At 32.6% G+C, this 17,652-nt stretch overlaps 7 protein-coding genes and 1 pseudogene across 8 annotated transcripts, besides 2 other annotated features; 5 read left to right on the plus strand and 3 right to left on the minus strand.

Moving 5' to 3' along the window:
* Positions 1 to 357: 357 nt before the first annotated feature.
* Positions 358 to 2,166, plus strand: TVAGG3_1077470 (uncharacterized protein; the record flags this gene model as incomplete). The annotated part of the gene is made up of 1 exon (XM_001307497.1): positions 369 to 2,117. The coding sequence occupies one exon, from the start codon at positions 369 to 371 to the stop codon at positions 2,115 to 2,117; it is 1,749 nt and encodes a 582-aa protein (XP_001307498.1).
* Positions 2,167 to 2,764: 598 nt separating this feature from the next.
* On the plus strand, positions 2,765 to 5,389 carry TVAGG3_1077480 (regulation of response to stimulus; the record flags this gene model as incomplete). Its single annotated transcript, XM_001307496.1, has 1 exon — positions 2,891 to 5,275. The coding sequence occupies one exon, from the start codon at positions 2,891 to 2,893 to the stop codon at positions 5,273 to 5,275; it is 2,385 nt and encodes a 794-aa protein (XP_001307497.1).
* A 376-nt stretch (positions 5,390 to 5,765) lies between these two features.
* On the minus strand, positions 5,766 to 6,290 carry TVAGG3_1077490 (uncharacterized protein; the record flags this gene model as incomplete). Its single annotated transcript, XM_001307495.1, has 1 exon — positions 5,766 to 6,290. One exon carries the CDS (start codon positions 6,288 to 6,290, stop codon positions 5,766 to 5,768), a length of 525 nt encoding a protein of 174 aa, XP_001307496.1.
* A 41-nt stretch (positions 6,291 to 6,331) lies between these two features.
* TVAGG3_1077500 (uncharacterized protein) lies at positions 6,332 to 7,198 on the minus strand (the record flags this gene model as incomplete). The annotated part of the gene is made up of 1 exon (XM_001307494.1): positions 6,332 to 7,198. One exon carries the CDS (start codon positions 7,196 to 7,198, stop codon positions 6,332 to 6,334), a length of 867 nt encoding a protein of 288 aa, XP_001307495.1.
* A 351-nt stretch (positions 7,199 to 7,549) lies between these two features.
* Positions 7,550 to 8,206, minus strand: TVAGG3_1077510 (uncharacterized protein; the record flags this gene model as incomplete). The annotated part of the gene is made up of 1 exon (XM_001307493.1): positions 7,550 to 8,206. The coding sequence occupies one exon, from the start codon at positions 8,204 to 8,206 to the stop codon at positions 7,550 to 7,552; it is 657 nt and encodes a 218-aa protein (XP_001307494.1).
* Positions 8,207 to 9,554: 1,348 nt separating this feature from the next.
* On the plus strand, positions 9,555 to 9,917 carry TVAGG3_1077520 (uncharacterized protein; the record flags this gene model as incomplete). Its single annotated transcript, XM_001307492.1, has 1 exon — positions 9,555 to 9,917. One exon carries the CDS (start codon positions 9,555 to 9,557, stop codon positions 9,915 to 9,917), a length of 363 nt encoding a protein of 120 aa, XP_001307493.1.
* A 121-nt stretch (positions 9,918 to 10,038) lies between these two features.
* Positions 10,039 to 10,203: a mobile genetic element.
* A 330-nt stretch (positions 10,204 to 10,533) lies between these two features.
* Positions 10,534 to 10,607: a mobile genetic element.
* A 1,264-nt stretch (positions 10,608 to 11,871) lies between these two features.
* TVAGG3_1077550 lies at positions 11,872 to 12,482 on the plus strand (annotated as a pseudogene). Its single transcript has one exon. A coding segment is annotated over exon 1 (611 nt).
* Positions 12,483 to 12,525: 43 nt separating this feature from the next.
* Positions 12,526 to 13,203, plus strand: TVAGG3_1077560 (protein octanoylation; the record flags this gene model as incomplete). Its single annotated transcript, XM_001307490.2, has 1 exon — positions 12,526 to 13,203. The coding sequence occupies one exon, from the start codon at positions 12,526 to 12,528 to the stop codon at positions 13,201 to 13,203; it is 678 nt and encodes a 225-aa protein (XP_001307491.2).
* Between the last annotated feature and the right edge of the window lie 4,449 nt (positions 13,204 to 17,652).

The following is a 17,652-nucleotide window of genomic DNA, read 5'->3' on the forward strand; positions in this document are numbered from 1 at the left end:
TGATTGTCAAATAGACGATTATTAACAAATTTGTCAGATAAAATTTCACTGTTTGACAATAATTGAAATCTTTACAAAATTTAAAAAGTCTTAGAATATATCATACATTAGTTAATTAATAAAAATCAGAAAAATCCGTAATTTACAAACTGAAATGACAAAAGTGTACCCTAAAATTTTTTTGCTGTTTTACCTTCCAAAATGAGATTAAAACTTCATAATCACTACAATAGTATGTGCAAAGTCTTCAAGTTGGTAATCCTCTGAAATGGCGACAGAAAGGATGACATCGGGGCATAGAGATGAAATTTAATTAATTATGGATTTTTTAGTTGGCAAAAATATTTTGGAAAAAAAAATATAAAATAATGGATCCATCTACATCGGTAAACCTTCAAGAATTCAACAAAAAGCATATTTCTAAGAATGATGTTTCTCAGGTTATACAAAATTCTCCAGATTCAATGTTTTTTGTTGGAATTCCGATTTCATCTCAGGAAAATCTTTCCGAATTGCAGAAGAAAAATCCAGAAGGCCGATTGATTATGCCTAGACAAACAAAATTAGTAAGGATAAATAACGCAAAATCGAAAAAAAATCAATATTTTAGAGTATGTACAGGGATGTCACTTTCGGAACTTCAAAAAGAGCTAATAAAAGCAAATTTCATTTCGTCTGATGAATCGATATGCTTCAATGAGAAAGGTACTGTTCTTCCTGACGATTATGTATTTAGCGACACAATTCCAGCTTCTCTTGCCGTAAAATTTAAAATGGATAGGACAAGTTCATCACAGATAAATAATCAAGCGCATGATTCTGAACCTAATACTTTAGAAAAGAACAATTCTTCACAATCTTTTCCAAATAATAAAAACGAAGGAGATAATAGCAAAAACGAGCTTGAAAAAATAAGGCAAAGCAACGAAAAGACTCCTACTCCAGTTTCAAATAATAAATCCCAAGTTTCAGACGATGATCATTTAAATTCAGAAGATCTTTCACATAAAGGACCAAATAACGGAAGTTTAATTACAATTGAACCAAATCCAGAAGATTTAATTGAAGTTATTGATCATAAACCAAATAACACCATAAATTTTGATGAAGACATAATTATTGGAGGTGTGTCCAATAATAACCCAATCGATCTTGATATAGATGATAATAAAATTGCTTATTCTGCAAGTCAAGAAAATATCGATGAAAATGAACAACAAAATCAAGAAATCATGAATTTATTAGGACAAGATTCGAAACATGGTAACAGGGATGGCGATTTATCATCAGTTTTATTAACTCCTCGTGCTAATAAAAATAAAATTAAAAATGATGATGATATCGAGCAAAAGTCTAAGCCAAATAATACTACTCAATCAGATACACATGATTCCGATGATTATGGCTCCGAAAACGAAAAAGTTGATTTCTTATTTTATTTTTACTCAGAAAACAGCCTTGTTTTATATGATATTTGCCTTCCTAAACACGCAACAATTAATGAAGCCAAGGAAATCTTGAAAAAATCCGAAGAATTTCAAGATGGAAAATTTTATATTGTTTGCAACGGAAAGAAACTTGATCCTGACTCAAAGATAGGTAGTAATGATATGGGATATTACATCCAGAGGTATGTAGAAGTCAATGTAAGATTAGATTTGCCAATTTCAAACAACGGCTTGGTCCAATTGAATGCAAAGATTGAAGCGAAGCCAACAGACATCTTACATAATATTAATTTATATACAGGAGATTTGACCGGAATTTATTTGAAAAAACCTTCATTTTTTGTTAATAAGTCTCAATCATCGAAGACATTGGTTTCTAAAATCCAGAATGAGTTAGAAAGTCAACCATTAATACTCACACTCTTAAACGAATCATATTGGGACAAATCAATTATTGTTCTCAAAATTACTGGAGAAATTAACTGTAGAATCAAAGTAAAACCAAAGGATATGATCAGTGATGTTAAAAGCGAGATCAAAAGAAAAGTTTCTGCTCAAAAAGATTTTGAATTAAGAAATTCTAACGATGAAAAGCTTGAATTGACTAATTTGGTCGAAGACATTATCAAGGCAACAAATAATACTGCAGTTGTTGCACATTATATCTAGAATTTATTTTATTTGTTATATTTTGTTAATCTAAATTGTTTTTTCTTACATTTATCAAGTATTTTTTAATTTTATGGTATTAAATCATGAAATATCAGTATATTGTTAATTAAAATCTCAAGATTAGCTCCTTTTGATCAAATCCTATATGTTTTTTACCAATGCAAAACGTTGATGGATTATAAAAGAAATTATAGTATATGAAAGTCTATTCTTGTATATTTGATTGCATTGATTAAATTTTTTGAGATGAAATTTTGAAGTATCTCCAAAACGATAAGGCATTTCACTGCAATATTATTGAATTCCCAGTATAAGCAGGGACTAACCTCTATATTAACTGTTCCCTACTGAAATATCTGCATTCACAATTAAATTGAATTGAATATGCTCCAATGTATGATCATGATTGTGCTTTATATATTAAAAAAGAAAATAAAAGGAAATTAAATGGATTTATAGCCATTTGTTAAAACATTATCAGTCTGATTTAAACAGCTTACGTTTTAAGTTATTTTGCAGTAACAAATAGCTTGTCTCACATGAATACCCTCATAAAATGGAATTTGATTTTTTATAAGAATATTTTTATTGGAGGATCATAAAAACGATATGTAAATTAGTCAAAAAGAACATTATTATAAATCCGTTTATTGTCCTCGATGCTCTTATCCTAAAGGTGACTTTCTGAGGGTGGTCCATTGATTCAATGGCCCCATTCTCCAATTGTTATCAATTAAAAGCTTAGATTTGAAATAAGAGATAAATAAAATATGACTAATATATTAGAATCATCATATATTAACAATGGTAAGACACTTCTTACTGTTGGCTTAACCAAACCACATTTAATTATTTCATCTAAATGTGAATCAATTATTGATGGATCCCAAGATAGTAATTGCTTCAAGCCAGTTAGAACCACTCTTGAACAGTTCTCATTCCAAGATAATCCAAAACTCACTTCAATTGGTAGTTATTCTTTTTATAATTGCCCAAACCTCAAAAGTATTGATTTGTCAAAATGCACAGAATTGATTATTTTAGGACAGTATGCATTTGCTAAGTGTAACGCAGTCACAACTATTATTCTTCCAGAAGGATTGCAAACAATTTCAGCCTATTCAATTTCTGAACTTTCAATAACTTCAATAAATATTCCTTCTACAGTAACAAAGATTGAAATATTCGGAATTTGTTATATTGGATCACTTCATACAATTACGTTCAGTAAAGGATCACAGCTTAAAGAGCTCGTTTTCAATGCCTTTCTAGTTACAAAGTTCACAAGTTTCGAAGTTCCAGAGAATGTTACTAAGATTAGTGGTGCTGCGTTTAGTGGAGTGGGAACAATGACAAGCATCCGTGTTAATCCATTGAACCAAAATTTTTGGAGCGATACCAAAGCAGTTTACGATAGTACTAAAACAACAATTATCTACTGTGCTTCTGTTATTGGAGATTCATATGAAATTTTACATACTGTTACAAAAATCAATGAAGGATGCTTTACGGGATCTCAACTTAAAACTATAATTATTCCGCCAGCAGTTACAGAATTTCAGCAATATTCATTTAGTTGCCAATACTTGCAGAATATTCAATTGCCACCAAATCTTACTGGGATTCCTACTTCTTGTTTTGCAGGTACTGCTCTAACATCTGTTGTAATCCCAGATAAAGTTACATGGATTGGTCCTAGTGCTTTTTCAAATTGTTATTCACTAACTTATATTTATGTGCCAGAAAGTGTCACTTCTCTAGGAGGATCCTGCTTTCCATCAAACAAAAATCTATTCATCAACATATCTGAAAAATCAATATTTAACATAGATAAACAGTTACTTGTTCTCACAAAAGACAACACCTCCATTACTCAATCATTAAGTTCTGAAGCTAACATTAAAATTCCATCAAAAGTAAGAATAATAAAGGTCGGCGCTTTTGCTAATAGCCAAAGTTTAACAACAATTTCATTTGATGAAGATACAGAGCTCAACGAAATAGAATATGGAGCCTTTGAAGATTGTACTAAACTTACAAGTTTTTATTTTGGTTCCAAATTACAAACAATTAATGCGAATGAATTTAAGAATTGCCCTCTTTCAATGTTTTTAAGTTTTTCAAATAAATTAATTAAAATTGGAATATCAGCATTTACAAACACCAAATTAATATCACTCACATTTAATTCTGATTCAGATTTAATAATTGAAGATAATGCATTTTCAAACTGTTTATTGATTCAACAAATATTATTTATCTGTAAGGGAACAATTTCATTAGGAATGAATTGCTTTGGTGGATTAACTGCACTTCAATCTATCCAAATTCCAGTAAATATCATCTCAGTTGGAACTAGTTGCTTCTCTAGATCTTCTATTAGATTAGTCACATTTAATCAAAATCATATTTCTTTCTCTTCACTTCCTGCATCAATTTTCAAAGATTGTACTGAGTTGACTTCATTCACAATTCCAACGAATTGCATCTCACTTGATGCAGAATGTCTCAGTAACATAGGAATCGCAGATATTGAGATCCCCGATAGTGTTAAATATTTGAGTACACAATGTTTCAAAGACTGTGCAAGTCTTAAATCAATTACTATCAAGTCAACAAGTAATCTCGAAAGAATTGATGTTGGCGTTTTTGATGGATGTTATAAATTCAGCAATGTTAGTTTATTTGATTCCAGAAACTTTATGAGTGAGACTGGTGCTATTTACAGTCACGACAAACGCAATATGTATGTTTATCCACCTGCATCAACAAGAGTATACTTTATTCTTCTTGAAGGTGTAGAGCGTATTGAGAATGGTGCATTCTCTAGTTGCTCAAATCTCGAAGTTATTACAATTCCAGATGGAAACATCAAATACATTGGTGAGAATGCATTTAGAGGATGTATAAATCTCAAGCAGATTACCCTTCCTTCATCAATAAATACTATTGGTGCAGGTGCTTTCACAAACTGTCCTTTGCTTTCATGCGGAGTAATTATTCAAAACTCTACTTCAGCATTTGTACAAATGGTGCAACAAGCAGGACTTGACTTGAGATCTCAACTCCACTGTTCTCAATTTTCATGCAAACAAAATTCTATAAACTCACATAGCCTACCAATGTCTTCCTATGTTGTTTTTATTTTAATGTAAAAATGAATAATGTTATATCATTAAAAGTATTAACTATATACATATTATACTTTTTCGATGTCCTAAAAACTCCAATTTGTCATTGGTATTTTTATTAGATTCTCAATGGTTTCCTGGCACACCCCACTAAAACCTGACAAATTCTACAACTTTTCATTTATATATCATTGAAATTTGAAAATATTATCTTTAGTTTAAGAATGGCCATTTTTTTAAAAGAAATTCATATCAAATATGAATTATTATTTTGAATGAGATTTATTGTTAAAGGTGTACTTATACCCGTATGATATAACCTTCAATTCTGTTGTTCTAGGTTATTTTTCATTGATCTTATACGCTCATTTTCAGAAATATGAATAAAAAAATGAGAATAATTGCATTCTTTACTATAAGTAAATCTTGAAAAATATGATGAAGATTTAAATCATTGTTAATATAATAAAACATAATAAACAAACAGTTTATCAAACAAACAAAAATTAATAGATTAAGCATAAGTTCTAAATGAATGTTTCCAAACTTGTTGAAGCAGCTGAGTCAGTTTTTCATCAGTTGCTTTTGAAGGTCTCATATTTGTAATCTCATTAAATCTTGTAGATTCTTCAGTTGTGAATCCAATTGCAGCAACAGCATCATTTATTGCTGACATCAAGTGATCAGGAGCGTATCTTCTTAACAATCTTATTCCCATAATTGCGTCACTTACCAATGCTCTGTTATTCGACAAATTCGGGTCAAAATTATTTCCCAAAATCGAAAGAAAAGAAACATTAACTAATTCATTGAGATACTGTTTTGAGTGTCTCACTAAATTCTCCAATGTTCTTCTCATAACAGAAAACAAACTCGGATAATCAATACTCGACACAATCATTGGACAAAGCCAATCAATTATTCCTGTTATTACTTCTTCCGGCAACAAAGAAGTTGTGCAGCCAACAGCTGTATCCAATGATTTTATCAATTCTTCTGCAATGTTATATTCATAAAATCCGGCCATGAAAAATTCCATGATTTCTATAACAATTGGTAAAGAATTCTCAAAAAATTGAGCTAAAAACCGTTCAAACCGTCGCCATTCCATTTTTGTTTTATTGAAGGTATTGTGTTCAAGCTTGCCGCTAAAGATAATGGGCCACTGATCGTTTGTATGTGTTCCAAAAGTAAATTTGGAAAATCGTCACTTTTTTTCGTACATTCTATTATTAAAGAATGAATTAAATCATCAGAGATCAATGGCAACGAAATAGAAACAATTTCATCGACGCATGAACAACCTGAACTACAACAAAACTTCAATAAAGATGTTACACCTGGTACAGGATTGTTGATATCTATATTTGATTGTAAAATTTCAATTGATGTTGATAAACAACTTTCTTTGTTTTGACCAATCAAAGATATCGCGATTCCTGCAGCTTCAGCTCTTTTAATTGAATCAGACATACTCAAAGCACCGATTATTTCATCAGTCCAATCGAAACTTGATTCGTATTGTGAAATGAAATTCGGTAAAATTTCTTCAAATTTTGACAAAGTTTGTTGATTACATTCACTTTCAATGACAAAACGAAGAAAAGTCGTGGTAAGTTGTGTCTGATAAGGTTTGAAGGCCAAACCATTGGATACAGACAGTTTCAACAAGTTGAGTAATGCGCATGTCGCACTTGTCGATGTTGCAATTATGTCTGGTTCTACTTGACAAATTTCAATGAATTTGTAAATTATTTCTTTTTCTTCTGCAACACGGACTCCGCCACTTCTGAGTACTCTATACAACGATGTTTGCGCTAGAAACCGCTGCGGATCATTAACTGCGCTGATTTGGCCGAAAAATGACATGATTAAGCTCATACATGACTCCCTGTCTTCGTTTATGGCTTGAACAATGAGATTCCCCGCTAATTCTTCAACAGTCATGAATTGGTCGAGGTGTTCAACGTCCAAAATGAGAGTTGTCCGGCAAATTGATTCCCAACAAAACTCAATCATCTCGAGAGGAGGAAAAACAGGGGTTGGAGTGATAAGAAATAATTTTAGGATAATGTGGGTAACACAGGGATACATCGTAATCAAGGAAGAGGAAAATTCAATTATTGGAGTTCCTTCTTCTGGCGTTAGGAGCTTGTAAATGAAGTAAAGGAACTCACATGCTTGTATAGCACATTGTTCTTCGTTTAAAGTAGCAATTATCTCACTTAAATTTTGTAATGAAATTAATTGTGAAAATAATTCATTTCTGTTTTCAGGAAGAGTATGAGCAATCGTATATTAGAATAAATATAACGCGTGACCAAAAGATGTAGATGAATTTAGCCAAGTTCGTAAAATTGAAAGGTTTTTCTCTTCAATTGCCCAGCTTGTATTGCACCATGGCGCTATAGAATCTGTAATTATGTAGCAGCCATCGGGATTTGTTGAATATAATGACATTGCATATTCTCCGATATGTGAAGCGATTCCTGTTGTATTTATTACTTCGATTAGGTTTCGTATCTGATCTAATTGCGTAGGTAAATAGCTGTTTAGTTTTTTAGAAAGGTGTTTCATAAATGAAACACTTAAATCGGAATTTTGATGAAAAATCCATGCAAAAAGTTCATCCATTGATTGATAAAGATTTATAAAAAATGATGTCTGTGTAGAACTTACTTGATTTTGTATTTCTGGCGGATATTTACTAAAAAACGGAAGAATTGTTTGAAATAATAAAACGTGAAGTTGTGAAACAAGGTCAGACTCCATTATCTGAGACCATTTCGTGGTGCACCAGTAGTTAATTAATAAAAACATCGATAATGTATTTTCGTTCACATTTCCGGTAGATAATTCATTAATTGCAAGTAATATATGTTCTGGATTTTGAAAGAATGACAGCTTCGTAATGAAATCCATCTGTTCAATAGATGGGAGATCAGATGACGTCATTCAGCCAAAATTTTATTAGCTTTCCACATCAATTGGAAGAATCCATTGTATTATACTATCCTCAAATAAATGTATTTTTGCATATAAATCACCAATGAAAGATAATTTTCTCATTATTATTTATATTTATGCATGATTTTCATGGACTAGAGTGCCAATGAGGTCAGGTAAGTGGGGCTTCCAGGCGCGTTGCGCCCTCTAGCCCATAAGAAATTTTGCCCAAGACCCAAGAGGAGGACCGAACCCCAGCCGACCAGCCGGTGACAAAACCAAAACCGTTGTTATTTACATCATATTAATGGTGTCACTTTTCACAAATTATATATGTTTTCATGTTTTGTCACTTTTCTATCACTTTTCGGGTAAAAACATTTTTATTATTATATATAAATGAATTTTACAAAACTGCCGTTACCGTTCTTTGAAAATAAGAGTAGATGTAAAGATATTATATTGAGAGAACTTAAGAAACTACCGAATGGTCTAACATTTGTAGATTTGTTCGGTGGAAGTTTCTATATATCCCATTTGTGCCATACAATATTTCCTGACTCAAAGATTATATGCAATGACTTCGACAACTATATGGACCGTCTCAAACATATTCCAGACACAAACAATATATTGAAAGAGTTAAAAGAAAAGATACCTATAGGTAAGATGGAACGTATACCATTAGATAAGAAAAATATTGTGAGAGAGGTTTTGAAAAAAGCAGAATATATAGACTGGGATAGTATATCTGCTAGACTATTATATAGTGGTGCTATAAGAGTTCATGACATTGAAACACTTATGTCAAAAGTTTTATATCTTAACTATACAAATGTTTTCAAAGAGGACATAGAAAAATATATTGAGGGTATAGAGTTTGTGAGATGTCATTGGACAGAGTTGTATGAAAAATATAAAGACAAGGAAAATGTTTTCTTTATAGTGGACCCGCCGTTCTATAACACATGGGATTTTCAATACCAAGTAGACTGGACTTTGAGAGACTCTTTAGAAACTTTAGACGTTATACATAACCATCCATGCTTTTACTTTACATCCGATAAAAGTGGTTTGGAAACCGTTATGAGATGGTTAGAGGACATACATGACTATGAGTTTATATATGACAAGATAGAATATAAGAGAGGTCCTATAAACTGGAGAAAGTGTCATAACAAAGAAATTTTATTAGTAAGTAAATGTGGTTTGAAATAGGACTACTTGTTTTAGGTTTTTTCCATTGTGTCATTTATTTATTTGACGTGGCAGAAAAGTACAGAGAATATGAAGATGAACCAATGCCTGCAAATGTTCAGCATATGTACTCGTAAGAGATATTTTTATCTAATATTAAATGGACGCACAGAACTTAGCGAATGCACAGCAACCTGGACAACCAAACCCAGAGAATATTCCAAATGAAGTTAGAATACAAACTGCAATGGCAAACTATGGTCAAGTGCCAACAGATGTACAAATGCAAACTGCCATGTCAAATGACGCTGCGTTAGGTTTGCCACCATGGTATGCAAATATGAGATGGAAAGAGTTTTATACAAACCCTGAAGTGGGATATAAACAACTTTATGCAGATGACGCGAACACAGGAGTTGACCCAGAATATGTTTTCTACCAGAGGAGAAACAGAATGTATGAGCTCCAGTTAAAGAATGCTATGGAACTCAACAGGAAACGTAAGAGACTAGGCGGACATTAGATTTTTACATATAGTAAAATGGGTTTCTTCAGTAAGATAGGAAACTTCTTTCGAAATGTTGGAAGAGGTATATATGTGTCAAAGCAACACAACTCTAATGAGTTTGTTTTCACTCATTTGTATGTAGGTTTTTAGTTCGATTGGAGCTGCTTCATAATGAGATCTCTCATCAATTGATGAGGGAGATCATAACAAAGCAGCTCTAATGTATATGCTCGTATTAACCGGGTTGTAATGCGTTGTAACGTCAGCTTGTAGTTCGTTTGGGGCCACTTCACATTGAGATGAGAAGAAATGATTAAAGGACTCTGAAAGGCTTTGGCCGTTGATGTTGTAATCGCATTACTTGGAACTAGCTGGATGCTAAGCTGTGTAGAATGTTCGATTAGAGCTGTTTTGATATGATTTTTCTCATAATAAGATTGGAGGAATCATAGCAAAACAACTCTAATGGGTTTACCATCATCTACTTGTATGTAGATGTTTGGGAAATTGTCTTGTTAATCGATTTTCGAGATGACTTTCAAATGCTATCATCAAATGACAAACAAGTCTAAGATTTCTCGACAATACATCAAATCATGATGTTTGTAAGTGCGATGAGATTAGAGTTTTTGAAGGAATGACAAGAGAAGTAGGGAAGCTCGGCATTCGCCGAGCAAATTAAAAATTAACGTATGGATTAAATTTTAAGAGGAATTCAATTTTAATTACGGGTTGTTCAAATATTGATTAATATAAATTTATTAATAAGAATAAACAATTTTTGTTTTTGAATTTATTCAATTTATAGCTTTACATATAGTTTCAAAATTGTACAACTATGATTATTTCAACAAAAAATATCTTACTTTTTCACTTCACTTTCACCCGCACTTTTTCCGTAATTCAAATTTCAACATTATGTATTTTAATTCCCTATAGTATTTTTAACATAATTAATCAAATAATAATTGGAAGTTCCGAACTCACTTTTTCCGTAATTCAAAATCAAAAATATGAATAATATATCTATTTATTATATACTAATGCTATTTTCAACTAGAAGTGAGGTACGGTAATCTTACGGATTCCCGTAACTCAATTTTACGGAAAAAGTGCAGTAAACTACTCAATTTACGGAAAAAGTGTCGTAAACTATTGATGTGGCGGTAAAATCACGGTAATTCACGGAAAGCTATATGCGAAAATTTGAAATTATACAAAATCGAGCGAAACACTTTTAAATAGGTTGTTCTCGTATTTAAAATACTATTCCCAGATTTATTGTCGTCAGAATATTTCCAAATTTTTGCCGATTTACAAAAAATGATTTACAAAGCATATTTTTTAATCTAAAAAATTCCTAAAAAAAGGAACCGGTGTGCGGAAACCTCGGTAAATTACCGCGGTTCCCGTTGGGACTGCCATAATTACTACCAATAATTAAATCTATCTGCTGTATTAAAATTCTATAAAACTCGAATTCCATTGAAAAATAAAAGTTTATTAAAAAACAAATAATTTTTTCTATGTTTTTATTTTGCTTATATTTCATAATCGTAAGTTAATTTTGACTTTCTGTTTACACATTCTACTATGGTAGGGGTTATATTATAGCATACCAAAAGCACAAGGAATTCTATCAGAGAGGCCTTTTTGGGCTATCGTTAACCTACCTCTGACTGACCATTTTATTCAATCAATAAGCATTGTTATAGTGTGATAATTACGATTTTTCATTTTCCCAATAATTTAAATTTCAATGGAAGAACCGAATTTCGTATTAAAAACATTCTCAATCAAGTTTTAATTATATTCATAACTTTTGTAAACTCCGAATTGAATAAAAAAATTCAAAAGATTGTCGCCAATTTGAAAAATATTATTCGCAAACTATATGTTGACATTTCATAAACAAATAAATGGAATAGCATTTTTTTTCTGAACGATATACCATTTTTTTGATAATCTGATGAGTCTTCTCGATATTTTGAAGAACTTATCGACTGTCGAATTATATATGTTTATATCAGCATTCCTCTATCCAATGGCTCGCTTTGTATTCCCACATATCAAAAGCAAATACATAAATGCGTTAATTCATATTATTTATGGTAATATCCTTTCATTTGCTTTATTCGGCGTTAAGGATTCACTTATCATGGTTGCATTCATTATTATTTCTTACTTTTTGCTCTTCTTACCACCATGGATCGCTGGATTTATCGGATTTTCCATGACCATGGCCACACATGTTTATATTGTCCTCCAAGGTGTCTCTTGGGCCCTTGACATAACAGGCCTCTCCATGGTTTGTTTCCAAAAGGTCTTTTCATTGGCCTGGAACCTTTATGACGGCAAACGCCTTCAAGAGAAGAAAGAAGTAAGGAAGAGAGCATCCCAGTTAGCCGTCTTCGAACGCCCGAACATTTTTATCTACTACGCTTATTTAATTACTCCTTATGGAGGATTTACAAATCCTTTCATCGAATTCAAGGTATTCGACTACATGCTCAATATTGGCAACCGCAAGGAGCCTCTCACATCAGAAGACAAGTATTTGGCCTTGAAAAGGTTCATTGAAGCTTATCTTCTCTCAGGATTCGTCGCAGTTACTATGAAATACATGGTTTGGGAGAACTACGAGTCCCAGTGGTACCTAAACCTTAACATTGTCCTCAAATGTTTCGCGATTGCCGCATTAACTGCATTTTCAGTTACAAGATACTATTGTTCATGGTGGGTTGTCGAATCCGGGTATTACGCGTTCGGTCTCGCATCTTCCAACCTCTACGATAACGTCAAATACGAAATTTCGAACTTATCTCTCCTCGAAGTTCTTGATTCACGTTCCTGCCAGGACTGGATGAGAAGATGGAACCACACCACACATCTTTTCTTCAAGAACTACCTCTACGCGAGACTTATGGCCCAAGGATTTTCATCGGCCTTCGGAAACTTCGCTGTTTTCTTTGTTTCTATGGCATGGCATGGCTGCAGACCAGTCTACTTCCTCTTGTTACCTGAATCATTCCTTATTATGGAAGCAGACAGAGTTTTCTGCAGAAAATTCCCGGCAAAGAACATTTTCTGGATATTAATTCATGATATCTTTGTTTGCACAACAATGTTGTACTGCACTTCGACGTGGTTCTATCCTTGGGTCCATAATTTCATCTATGTCAGGAAATCTGTTTACTGCTTGCCAACTGTTTTCTCTATTTTGATGTTCTTCGCTCTCAAGTTCGTTAAAACACCAAAGAAACCAGAAGAAATCAAACAAAAGGAAACAAAAGCTGAATAATTTTATTTTATTATTTTTTGTTTATCTATTAAAGATCATTTTCATAGAATCTCTGTTAAAGAATGTAATGTTTTTAAAAATGTTAATATCATTGAAAGTGAAAGATATAATGTTAATGATTTTTTAATTGAATTATTTTGACTACAAACCGTAAAAAAAATATTTTTTTGAATTCAAATTTAGATAAAACAACTTCATATTAATTCAATATTAGATCCCAAGAATATTCATGCAGATTAGACTGTAACCCGTATGAAATTAATCTATCCAAAGGTGAATATTATATTGAATCATGGGGTGCTGCAGGTGGCGGCACAGAATCTGAAGCAGGACGTGGTGGCTATACAGCAGGAAACATAAGTTTTGATTCTGATAAAAAAATTTATGTTGTTGTTGGTTGTCGAGGAGAAAATGCAACTAACAGCCTACTTAATAAACTTACAATCAAAAAAGGTGGGTGTGGTGGTGGAGGCAGTGGTGGTCTTGGTTCTGCGAATGGTGAAGGTTATGCTGCAGGCTCAGGTGGTGGAGGTGCGACATCAGTTTATCTCATAAAAGGTGACACAAGTTCACGAATTATGGTCTCGGCTGGTGGTGGCGGAGGCTATAAATGGTGTAGTGGTGGCCATGCAGGCGGATTAAATGGAGGAAATTCAGTTGGTAAAAAATACACAGCATATGGTGCTACCCAAACAGGCGTCAAAAATTTTCTCACTGGGTTTTCGTCTATCAATCCCAGCTCATTATATACGCAACCAATCAAAAATCTGATATGGGAGTCCAAGGCTAACTTTTTGTCGTCTACCTAATAAAAGAGGAAGCAGCATTAGTGAGAATAATCGCAAATATTCAATTTAAATTATCTTTTTATTCTTAATTTAAAGTGACAAAAAGAATAAAAAACCTATTCTAAGGCATGTTGTTATGTAAATGAGACTAGACATCATATTTTATGTTATGAAAAAAAAATATTTAGAATTTTAGAACAAAATAAATAGAAAAAATAGCATAACTTATGGATGTGCGTATATTAAATTTAATAAATTAAGAGAAATTATTTTTGGCGCCAAAATTATTCGTTAACTCTCAAATTTTTCTGAGTCAATAAGCCGCCAAAAAAGTGTCATTTTGTTTCGTTAGAGAAAGATGAATTGTCCATGTCATCCAATCGGGAACAAGGGGGATGGGGATTAGATGATAAAGAAGCAATTCATGCTCTCTATCTGAAGCAATCAGACTTACCAGCAACAATGTGAATCGATTTGGCTTTAAAGTTAATATAGCAGATCAGCTTGTTACTGGAGAGACTAGGCATTACGATTGATTCGCTGTAGTGCTCTACTTTAATTTAAGAGTAGTAACGGATAACTGAATTCCCAAAGTTCTTTAGGTGATCCAAAACACTGTAGCTGCTTGAACTTTGGACGAGCCTCGCACCCCAGAGAATAGAAATCCCAATCTTGCTCATGTTTAGTTGAATTAGTCTGCAGCAGTACAGCTCTGATACCACAAGATCGTGATGTATACAAAGTCACAACGCTATTTGATTCAACAACTAGCTAGTTTTGACATCAAATTGCAAAATTTGACTTCGTTATGAGCTCTTTGTAGCAAAAATACATTACACTTAAAGACTAGTTGCTAGACTGTAGTAGTTTGTTCGTATATATCTATTTTTCCCCAACGTATTGCATACTACATTTTGACAAGACTTGCAACCTTATAGTAACCTCGTTGGGAATTGTTCAAGCAAAGCGTAGGTAGTTAAGGTCGAGTAAGAGTTCTTCTTAAATCTTTCACTGAATGAGTAGGTGTTGGAAGAATTGTTCTCTAAAGCGATACAGCTGCGCTACATGTTCGTCAACTTGTCTAGAAATAAATATATCATTTGTTTTATACGTTTTTTCGTAATAAATCTATTTGTATTTGTTGTATTTGAGTATGAAGATAACAAAAACTACGGCATAAGACGCAGTACACTGGGCTTCGTTGCCATTTTATTTACCATGTTAAGAATAAACTTAACAGACATGCTTTGTTTTCGACGAAGCCATCTAAAATAACGTACATCTAAATAAAACTAAAAAACTGTAAAAATTTCTTTATTTGATAGTATACTTCAAATTATGCACTATACCTTCTAGAATTCTATAACACTCTTTGCATATAATTTTTTAAAAAAAAGTTATATCTCGACAAAAATATGATTTATCAATAGAGTATGTAAAATAAAACTCATTCGCAGTATTAAAAAATCGTAAATCTTTCAAAAAAATTTGAATTACAAATTTTAAAACTTAAAACAACATTTTTTTGAAGCGAAAAAACGAAATCTAATTTTTTTTGGAAAATTTAGAATAAATAGAGCTCTTTAACTCGTCGAATACAAATTGTTTTCAAGTTTTTTTCGACCGGAAATTGAACTTTTAGAGTTTATACAATAAGATTCACATGAAAAAATACGGGTTTAACAAAGAAATCACCAATATAAAGGTTTTTTAGTAGAACGAGATTGATAAAAACTATGGTATGATAAAAAGACGATAATTTTTTTGGCGGGATAATTGAAGAATATGAATGATTCGAATTACAGACATACTCTAGTCCGAAACTTACTATGGTTCGTGACTTATTTTTGACACAGAATAGCTGTAGACTAAGGCTTACTCTAGATCCAGACTTATTATACAATTAAATTTGCTTTTGGAATAAGACTTAATTTTAGTTACAAACTTATCTTAATATCAGACTTATATTTAGAATCAGACTTACTTTAGTCTAGAACTTACATTTAGAATCAGACTTACATTTCAAGTCAGACTTACTTTCGTCCGAAACTTACATTTCAAGTCAGACTTACTTTCGTCCGAGACTTACATTTCTAGTCAGACTTACATTTCAAGTCAGACTTACTTTCGTCCGAGACTTACATTTCAAGTCAGACTTACTTTCGTCCGAGACTTACATTTCAAGTCAGACTTACTTTCGTCCGAGACTTACATTTCAAGTCAGACTTCCATTTCAAGTCTGTCTTACTTTCGTCCGAGACTTACATTTCAAGTCAGACTTACTTTCGTCCGAGACTTACATTTCAAGTCAGACTTAAATTTCAAGTCAGACTTACTTTCGTCCGAGACTTACATTTCAAGTCAGACTTACTTTCGTCTGAGACTTACATTTCAAGTCTGTCTTACTTTCGTCCGAGACTTACATTTCAAGTCAGACTTTCATTTCAAGTCAGTCTTACTTTCGTCCGAGACTTACATTTCAAGTCAGACTTACTTTCGTCCGAGACTTACATTTCAAGTCAGACTTAAATTTCAAGTCAGACTTACTTTCGTCCGAGACTTACATTTCAAGTCAGACTTACTTTCGTCTGAGACTTACATTTCTATTCAGACTTACTTTCGTCCGAGACTTACATTTCAAGTCAGACTTTCATTTCAAGTCAGTCTTACTTTCGTCCGAGACTTACATTTCAAGTCAGACTTACTTTCGTCCGAGACTTACATTTCAAGTCAGACTTAAATTTCAAGTCAGACTTACTTTCGTCCGAGACTTACATTTCAAGTCAGACTTACTTTCGTCCGAGACTTACATTTCAAGTCAGACTTACATTTCAAGTTATACTTACATTTCAAGTCAGACTTACATTTCATGTCAGACTTACTTTCGTCTGAGACTTACATTTCTATTCAGACTTACTTTCGTCCGAGACTTACATTTCAAGTCAGACTTACTTTCGTCCGAGACTTACATTTCTAGTCAGACTTACATTTCAAGTCAGACTTACTTTCGTCCGAAACTTACATTTCAAGTTATACTTACTTTCGTCCGAGACTTACATTTCAAGTCAGACTTACTTTCGTCCGAGACTTCCATTTCAAGTCAGACTTACTTTCGTCCGAGACTTACATTTCTAGTCAGACTTACTTTCGTCTGAGACTTACATTTCTAGTCAGACTTACTTTCGTCCGAGACTTACATTTCTAGTCAGACTTACTTTCTTCCAAGACTTACATTTCAAGTCATACTTACTTTCTTCCAAGACTTACATTTTAAGTCATACTTACATTAATATCAAACTTATATTAACCTACGACTTACTTTTATTCCCAGACATCTTGATCCACACTGACATTGAAAACCACTCATACATCTAAAGCCACTCAAACATCTAGATCCACTACGACATGGAGATCCACTCAAACATAATTTTTGCTCTCTAACTACATTTTTATATGATTTTACAACCTAAATTTTCTTCTTTACCTAAAGATTATTCGCAATATCTGAATATCATTAATTAATTGAGATATTCAAGTTTTGACAGCGGATTTGGAAAGCAGACTTGATGGAGATTTTAAATCTGATGTCAAATCTTGGTTTTGTGCATTATTGGAAGAGAAAAAAGGGTGTTAATTGCAAATCTTAAATATAGGTTTCTAC

The sequence above is a fragment of the Trichomonas vaginalis genome, assembly GCF_026262505.1.
Source record: "Trichomonas vaginalis G3 chromosome Unknown ctg_128, whole genome shotgun sequence".
Classification (NCBI taxonomy): Eukaryota; Parabasalia; order Trichomonadida; family Trichomonadidae; genus Trichomonas; species Trichomonas vaginalis.